General features: G+C 58.6%; 2 protein-coding genes across 14 annotated transcripts in view; both read right to left on the bottom strand.

Moving 5' to 3' along the window:
• USP19 (ubiquitin specific peptidase 19) overlaps positions 1 to 8,411 on the bottom strand; it is a 37,171-nt gene extending 28,760 nt beyond the window's left edge. For 4 of the 13 annotated variants that reach the window (XM_035903790.1, XM_035903793.1, XM_035903791.1 and 1 more), the window contains exons 1-10: positions 7,411 to 8,411; positions 6,995 to 7,239; positions 3,887 to 4,015; positions 3,190 to 3,323; positions 2,450 to 2,857; positions 1,841 to 2,108; positions 1,551 to 1,707; positions 1,374 to 1,445; positions 734 to 849; positions 260 to 412 (exon numbers count right to left, since the gene is read on the bottom strand). In XM_035903790.1, coding sequence (XP_035759683.1) covers positions 260 to 412; positions 734 to 849; positions 1,374 to 1,445; positions 1,551 to 1,707; positions 1,841 to 2,108; positions 2,450 to 2,857; positions 3,190 to 3,323; positions 3,887 to 4,015; positions 6,995 to 7,103 — 1,546 coding nt within the window. In that variant the 5' untranslated portion in view covers positions 7,104 to 7,239; positions 7,411 to 8,411. Of the gene's footprint in view, positions 1 to 197; positions 413 to 733; positions 850 to 1,373; positions 1,446 to 1,550; positions 1,708 to 1,840; positions 2,109 to 2,449; positions 2,858 to 3,189; positions 3,324 to 3,886; positions 4,016 to 6,994 lie in introns of all 13 variants that reach the window. The other 9 variants (XM_035903792.1, XM_035903786.1, XM_035903794.1 and 6 more) reach the window with 8 other exon arrangements.
• Positions 7,232 to 8,417, bottom strand: part of LAMB2 (laminin subunit beta 2) — a gene marked incomplete at its 5' end in the record, with an annotated part of 27,416 nt that continues 26,230 nt past the window's right edge. Inside the window, one exon of the mRNA XM_035903810.1 lies at positions 7,232 to 7,239. Within this exon, the coding sequence (XP_035759703.1) occupies positions 7,232 to 7,239 (8 nt within the window). The remainder of the gene's footprint in view (positions 7,240 to 8,417) is intronic.

Below are 8,417 nucleotides of genomic sequence, written 5' to 3' on the forward strand. Positions count from 1 at the left end.
CCACCACACCATCTCCCACCACACACGCCAACCGCTGCCCCCGGTCCTGCCAGCTATGACTGAGGAGCCCTGCCTGCTCCTCCAGGAACAGTTTGCCGGTCCCCAAAAGACCACCAAGGAGGTGGAGTCCCACAAGAGGGACAAGTGGATCCCTCTTTCCCCCCCGCCCAGGTCAAACCCGGTGCGGCCCCACTCACTGAGGGGATGTGTGGCTCTTGCTTCACTGCCACGTGCTCTGGGGCTGTACGGGCTGCCACACCATCCAGTCCCCCATCTTCCACACGTGGCTTCTCTTTGTCACTGGCTCGAGCCTCCTCCTTGCTGGACAGTGGGTGCTGGTTACTGCCTGGGGGGTTCTTGTCCAGAGGGGTAGGGCCTGTAGGCATGGCAACCTTTGCACCACCCACTGCACCTTAAAAAGGGGGAAGGGTGGGCCGGTGGTTAGCAGCACCACGAGCTGCCCACAGCAGGGCCGAGCCGCTCAGTCCATGCTCACACACAGGCTCCCTCCTGCCCCTCCTCCCCATGAGCAAGGGGAACAGCAGTGCCCTTACACTTACGCTTGGCTCACCCTGCCCCATACCCCTCCTGCCTGCACCCGCTCAGCCCCTTCTCCTTCCCCACAACCCCACGCCTAAGGATCTGGCACCATCTGGCTGCTGCTGGCTGTGAGGAGAGCTCAGGCCCCACTGGGGTGCAGCAGGCAGGTGAGACAAGAAGGCAGGGTGCAGACCTCGTGTGGCTGGAGCCTCCAGCCCTCCCCAGCGCTGGCTCTGGCGTTTCTTCAGGCAGACGTCGATGCGAGACACCGTGAAGTTGTATGTGCACTGGTCTGGCTCAATAAGGTTCCTGCAAGATACGCAGCAAGTCAGGGGTGCCCCAGACCCCCCAGCAACCTCAGGTACACCAAAGCTTCTGCAAGGCAGGGCCATGGCCTCCAGGCAGTAGGGACTGGGCTAGCACCGATCCTGAGGTGGCCCCTGGAAAAGCAGGGTGGAAACCCTCAAGCCTGGCCACACCGAGCACACAGGGCCCCGTTCCTGGCAGGTCCATTCTGCTTGGCTCCACATGCCCCCTCCCGTGGGACATCCCACCCAAAGCACACACAGGTCTGGCTCTGTCCCCAAGAGCTCTAGAACAGCTTGGGGAAGACCGTAGGCAAGGAGACACTGGGATTTCCCCCCTTGCGAGCCACCAGACTGAGACGAGGCAGTCTGGGCTTGGGGCATTAGTGCAGCATGGTGTCAGGGAGACCCCCAGGTGCAGAAATGAGTATGCCCTGCACAGACCCACCAGCTGGGACCAGCTCCTGCTCCAGCTCTGCACTCTCAGCTCCCTTGCCACAGTGCAGGCTGGAAGGACAGGAGCCGTACCTGAGCTTCACCTGCCACCGGAACACTGTGTGGGGCCCACAGCCAGGATGGAGGCGAAGGAAGTTTGTATCACTGCAAAGAAATTGGGAGCGAGTGAGAAAAAGTGAACAAACAAGTAGTCCGGCCACAGCCAGGAGCTCCGCAGCAGCCTGGCACCCTCCCGAGGCATGCCTGTACCTTGTCTGGAACACCAGTGTGAAGTCTTGCTCCCGGAACAACACCTTGGACGTCTCTTTGTGGATCTCCTTCACGTAGACGTGCACCACCACCAGGTCATTGCCCTTCTCGTATGAGTCATTCTTGACAAAGGTTAGGCTCACGAAAGGCTCTGGCTCTGAGCGAGGAAAGCCATGGAGAGAGACATTACCTTCTTCACATGCCAAAGCAGCGCTGCAGGCTGACCCAGGAGAGGTCCTGAGCAGATGGATCTTCCCAGCCAGGCTGACCCCTGGGCTCCAGCCACTCACCATCAGCTGCTGCTTCCAGAGCCACGTCATCCTTGGACCAGTCCCTCTTCTCACCGTCCCTGCCCAGAGGAGGGGTGGCCACTGGGACAGCCTTAGAGCTCTCTCCCAGGACAGGTGTGCAGTCCCGGCCCCGCAAGGCTTCAGCAGGGCTGCCTGGCTGCAGGACCCTCTTCTCCACACAGGTAGCAATGCGGTGGGGGAACACCTCTGTGGTAGCCGCGAGAGGTGGCATCTCCATGGGAACTGCTTCCTTGGCCAAAACCACAGCCTTTCAAGGCAGAGGGACACAGTGAAAAACAGACATCATCACCCTCAAGCTACCCTGGCCCACCCACTGCAACTTCTGCCAGGCAGGCAGGCACAGCCCCACACCACCCACTTCCCCCACACATCCCATGCTTGGCTCGGCCTCATTAGCACCACAGCCCAGCAACTCTGGGGTCCTCACATCACCCTCCCCTCCACCACAGCCAGGCCCACGCCAGCCCTCAGCACCACCCACAGAACCCTGGAGCCCATCTCATCAGCAAAGATGAGTCCCTGTGTGAGCATCCCCTGCATGGAGGCTGAGGGAGCAGGGGTGCCCCGTTTGGCTGGGTCCTCAGGTACCTTCTCCAGTGGCGGTGCGAGGTCCGCAAGAGCCGTGGACGCATCAACCTGGCTGGCTCTGCCATTGCGGCGGCTGCCTGCCCTCCCACTGTGCCCTTTGCTGGGCTCCACGCACCCAGTGACTCTGGCATTTGGCTCCTCTTCGGTGGGAGCGACTTTGAGGTATACTGCCCGCTTGGCGCTGGGGCCACTCTGTGTCCCTGGGCTGGCTGGGCTTTTCCCTCCCAGGGCCTCGCTTCTTCCTGGAGCGCGCTTGGGGTTGGAGGGTTCCCGCCGGGACCTTGGCAGCTCTGCGCCTTCAGCCCTTGGCTCTTCAGGGGCCAGCTCTGCAGAAGCAGCCTTCTCCTTCCCGTTCTCCCAGCACGTGGCCCCTTTGGCCAGCTCTTTGGATCCATCTTTCCTTCTCTTCTGTGAAAAGCAGTGCAGCACAGTGGGAAGGTTTCCAGGCAGTAGCACCCCTCAAGCTCTTTGCCAGCCTCTCACCCTCATTGCCCCTTTCCAGAACATGCTAGGGCTCTGCTCCAATAGCTGGAGGCTATGGGGCAGGCAGGAACAGAGGTACAATGACACTCCCCCTCCCTGGGACAGAGGCAGCTGGCTCACTGCCCTCAGACAGCGTGTGGATGCAGGATGTGCCCCACATTGCTCCCTGGGCAGTTCAAGAGCAGGGAGCGAAACCCTCACCCCAGCTCCCCTGTGCTCCATAAGCTCCCTCAAAAGGCAGATCCTCCCCTCCTCACCAGAAGTGAAGACCAGGTATGCAGTGGGATCTTCTTCTGAAGCACAAGCTGTAGAAAGTTGCCTTTCTTGCACTGGACCTTGCTGCAGGAGCTCTCAATCTCCTCATAGAACTGACAGCTCCACTGGCGCCCATCTGCAAGTAGAGGGGGACTGGGACCTCAGCTGCCTGGAGCATTGCCTGTCACCTCACCCACAGCCCCCTTTCACCTGCCCCAAGGATCAAGGGAGCACTCATCCAGAGCCAAGGAGGCTGCAGGCAGGCTGCCACCACACCCCAGGAGCCTTCAAGGTAATGCCAGCTTCCCTGGATTTGCTTTGTACATCTGGCTGGCCTCCTTCCCAAAGGAAAGGCCCTGGGCCTCTCTGCCCTCAGGGGCACAGTCACTTTTCCAACGGATACCCAGGGCCGACTCAGTCATCCCAGTGAGCAGGGGACAGAAATGCACCAGCATAGCAGTGGGCACTTGTTCACTTGGCACAGAAGCCAGCTCCTGCCCTCCCCAGCTTGACACCCTTCTTCTTTTACACTGCTCCCATATCGGCCCTGCCTGCTGGCTGAAGCTGAGCCAGCTGACAGCAGGGCATTGCCTCTGAAGGAAAGGTTTTATGCCTGCCTGGATCAGCCCCATGTCTAGCCCAGAGCTGCGCCAAGCCCTGCTGGAGAAATGCCCGCAGCAGTTGCTCAGTTCCCCATACCTGGTAGTTTGACCACACAGTCCGTGTCGGTGAAAGCAGCATCCACATCCTCCACCTTCAGAGCTCCGCTACCTAAGTTCAGCTTGACGATGATCTCATCAGCATTCTGCTTCCAGTCCAGCAGCAGCTCTAGGAAGAAGGAGGGAAGTGTCACCCACTCGCTGGGGCATGAGCCTGCAGTGCCTGTTCCTTGGCTGGAGAATGCGAGCCTGAACACACACTTGGTTTAGGGAGGTCAACATGGGGGACACACATCATGCCAATTAAACAGGATGCTTGCAACCTGCTCTCATCAGATAGGCCACAAACAAGAGCACATGTTAAAGCAGGGCAGGTGAATCCCGGTGGGAACCAGAGAGATCAGAAAGGCAGCACTGCTCTTGGCCCCATCACGTGCAGCAGCGGTGGCTGGGAAGAAGGAGTTGCTCCTGCCAACTACAAAGCAATTGCTGCTTTCCCAGGGAACAAGGAAACCACAGAATTACTCTGGGGAATTCAGATGGACTCTGACCACAATCAGAAATTGCCACTTCCCCTTTGCATATGCAAACCAAGCAGCCCAACTGCAGTCACCAAAGCACTGTACTCCTGCCAGGTGAGCACTGCTAACATGGCTGAAACACAGGCAGACCCACCAGCCAGGCAAGAACACTGCACATAAGGAGAAAAGAGTGCAGCGCATCACTCCGCTGCAGGCAGAACCTCCCTCAAGTCCCTGCCAGGCTCCAGGCCTGGCCCTGTGGTGTCCTGAAGTCTTCAAGGCAAAAAGGTGATTCCAATGACCGTAGTTTCAATGAGATTTTTTCCACCCTCTGTGGCATGAGGATGACCTACTCTGCCCTCAAAGCAGGCCCGGACCAAGGCAGAAACCAGTCAATAGTACCCACAGGGTGACATGGCTTGGGATCTTCCCAGCCCAGCATGGCTCCCTGCTCAGAAACAAGCAGGACAGATACCGGCAACAAGGTGTCCCAGGGCTGTGCTCAGTGGCACCGTGACACCCAAGCTGAAAGCAGCCTGACACATGCCCAGGGCCTCTTCCTGGCAGGCGGCCCTTCCCAGCCATGTGCACCCTTCTCCGACCCTGGGAAGGCCGCATCCTGTCAAGACAAATGCTGTGGCAAGGAGTGCTCAGGTTAGTTCTGCTCAATGCCTGGGACAATGACAAAGTGAGAGTTTTGGATCCCTCGGCAAGGGCACTCCATGGCCATGCACTGACAGCTGGCACACACCTCAACTTACCCTCCTCCGAGTCCTTCTCCTGGGCAGTCTCAGCCTGCTCGAGCTCAGGGTGAGACACTGGTGGGCAGAGAAGCAGAGTGTGGGCAGGTCTGTCATTCTGTCACCTCAGAGCACGGGCTGGCACGTTGATGCCCCAAATTTCACACATTACCTCCTTCTCCCCTGAACCTCTGTCCAGGCCTTTCATCCTGCATGTGATGTTCATTTCCCTCCTCTGCTTCCTCACACCTCTCCCTTCTCCGGAGCCCTGCCTGCATCACCACAGCAAGTTGGCCCCCAGGACAGCTGCTCTGGGCCACAGCACCATATCCCAGTCTAACCAGCACGACAGCGGGAGCAAGACACCATTACTGCACCACGCAGACAGCGCTGCTTTGAGGCATATCTCTGTGTGGAGCTTGTGATAATTGGGCTGCGTGCTCCTGCTCAGCGCACCAGGCCCTCAGCCTCCAGCCATACAGAGGGGTCCTGCCTTGATCTGACAGGGAGAACCTGATGTTTGTGCATGCTCAAACCAATTCTGCTGTAACGAGAGAACCACGCGGCCCTGCTGCACTTTAACATTCCCATTCCTGCACAAGCTGCCAATGTCCATGGCCAAAACCTCCTTTCAGATCAGGCTGAGGAACCAAACTGACCTGACACCTAATCCCTGCTCCCTACAGGATTACCTCCAACGGCCAGAAGTGTCTCAGGGCCTGCTCCAGCCCCACAGGGCAGTGAGCTCTGCCAGGCAAGGGGCTCAAAGCAACAGCACCTTGTCCTGAAGCAGACAACCAGTTGCAATGGGAACTGTGGTCTTCACCCCGGAGCGCTCAGAGGGCTGTCACTGGCCTCCCTTTACCAGCTACAAACCAGTTAGAAACCTCTGCTGACCACTGCAGTCAGTGATGCAAAGGTGCTGGTGGGACTGGCAGTGTGAGAAGCACTGCAGCAGCACTGCCTGGAGGACCTACAGCCTCCTCCAGCCCCTCACCACCCCTGTACAGAGGGGACGGAGGCAGCATGGCCACACTGCAGCCCCCAGGAAGGCAGGAGCCCCCTGTGTCAGAAGGTGCAGAGGGTCAGGCCTTACTGGAGAGACATGGCACACCTCCCACATGAGAGAAGGCGCAGCTCTCTGCACCGTGGGGTGTCGCATCAGGGACTGCAGACAGCCGTTTGAGCACAGACCTCAGCAAGCGCTCATTTACCTTGCCCTATAAAACACCCTGTGATTTTGAGATTACAACAGTCATAATGGAGCAGGTACAGAAATCAAGCAATTTTCCAAGGCCGCAGGAATTCTTGCCTGCGTTGTGCCCACAGGTATTCCTTGTTCTACACCGGAGCCTGCACCTGAAGCATCATTTTCATAATTGGATGCACAGCAGCTACAGAGGGAATTACTTCACAGCAACTATTCCACGTGAGCCACACCATGCCTTGACACAGAAGCTAAAGCTAAAGCCCCCACCTGTGGGCCCTGCAATCAGCGGGTGCTGTCAGCACCCAGTCGCCCCTGCAAACCGATGGGAAAGCAGCACCGCCTCCAGCTGCAAGAGCACCCGCAGGCTTCAGTCCCACTGGCTCGGGACAGCTCAGCCCCAGCCGAAAGCAGAGTCTAGAAACAACCACCAAGGCCAACTCCAGGCTTAGGATCAAAGCCACAGGTCCGACCTTCCTCACATAGCTGGGGCTAAGCAGCACCCAAAGGAAGGAGGTTACAGGTCTAGGGAGGACACTGTGCCAAAGAGGATCCCACATCACACGGGTTACCATCAGCTGCAGGAAGCGATTAGTTAAATCTGCTTATCCTGCAGCAGATGGCTGCGAGGCTCCCACACCACAGGCCTGCTCGCCATAGCACTGCTGAGGGGCTCTCACCTTCCTTGCTCTCCTGGTTGGCTCGATCCTTCTGCTTCTTCTTGTTGGTGGCATCGTCCAAGCCCCGAGACACTCTCCTCTGACCAGGGGCATTGGTGCTGCTGGACATTTTCAGCCGTTTGGAGGATACAAACGGCCCGCCGGGGTCGGTAATGGAGTCTGGGTCAGGGGTGCGACGTTTTCTTCCTGGCCCAGCTATCTTGGCGACTCTCTGTGGTCAAACTCTCTGGCAAGGAACTAGTGGCCTAAAGAGAGGAGAAAGGGAGTGTGGCAGGAGGATTGGGTGGAGAAGGCCCAAAAGCATCAGGATCCGCTCTCTGCCCCAACACCAGGCCCTCCTAGGGCCAGTGCCCTCACACAACCTTCACTGTAGCGTTTATGGGAAGCCCCACGCAGCACTCGGTGTGGAAACCTACCTCATCACAGCTGTTACAACACTTACTGCCAAAAGCATGGGCTTGTCAGAGCTCCCAAGATACAACCGTGGGTCTTCCATATGTGGCACACATTAAAAACCTGGAAAGCAATTGTCATGCTCATGGCTCCCACTACAGCAACACCGGCCCAGAGGAGCCGCCAGCACTAACAACACCCAGAGGCAGAGCCGAGGGTGACACCCCGACCCACAAAACTGAGCCTCCAGGGTCAACTGGGGAAGCTTGCCCCATGGTTCGGGCGGCAGCTATTTCAGTCAAACAGTGCCCCATGTGAGAGGGCGGGAACCAGAGTGAGTAACGCCCTAAGAAGGAAGAAAGGGGAGAAGCAGGAGCAGGCCCAGGACAGTCTCCCGTGACAGATGACAGCGGAGCTCCCTGGCAAGAGGAGAGTTCCTCCCCCTCCATCCACCAGCTGGGAGCTTAACCAGCACGACTGCACCTTGCATATTCATCTCCCCGCTGGTTTACAGACAGCGCCAGCAGGGCCTGGCCTGGAAACACGACACCTCTGCTCCGCATGCCCCAGGGAGAGGGCAGGGCAGGCAGGGCGCTCGCCCATGCCCCCTTAGACATGCCCTCCCAGGCAAAGCCAGTTCCCCTACAGGGTATGGGAGCTGCTGGCCCAAGGGCTGGTCTCAGTTTCACTCTCTGGTTTCGCTCCCGGCTGTTTGTGGCTGCGATAGAGGAGAGCTGGAACAACCCACTGAAAACAGTCCCACTTGAGGTGCCGCCACAGAGGTGGTGAAAGCTGAGAGCTGGGAAAGCTTCCTCCCTCGCTGCACCGGCTGCACACCCTGACCCTGGTAGCACTCGCCCATCCGCAGGGCTTTACTGCAGGGGAGTGGGCCCAGTCACACGGATCCTGCCCACCCCCAGGTGCCGGCAGACGGCAGCAGCTCCCGGTGCACTCATTCACACCTCATCCCATGGCCCCACTCCCATCTGAGGACACGGAGCTGAGCCCAACAGCATCTTGGTCTAGCCCA

This window comes from Egretta garzetta, unplaced genomic scaffold, assembly GCF_000687185.1.
Source record: "Egretta garzetta isolate BGI_Z169 unplaced genomic scaffold, ASM68718v1 scaffold91, whole genome shotgun sequence".
Lineage (NCBI taxonomy): Eukaryota > Metazoa > Chordata > Aves > Pelecaniformes > Ardeidae > Egretta > Egretta garzetta.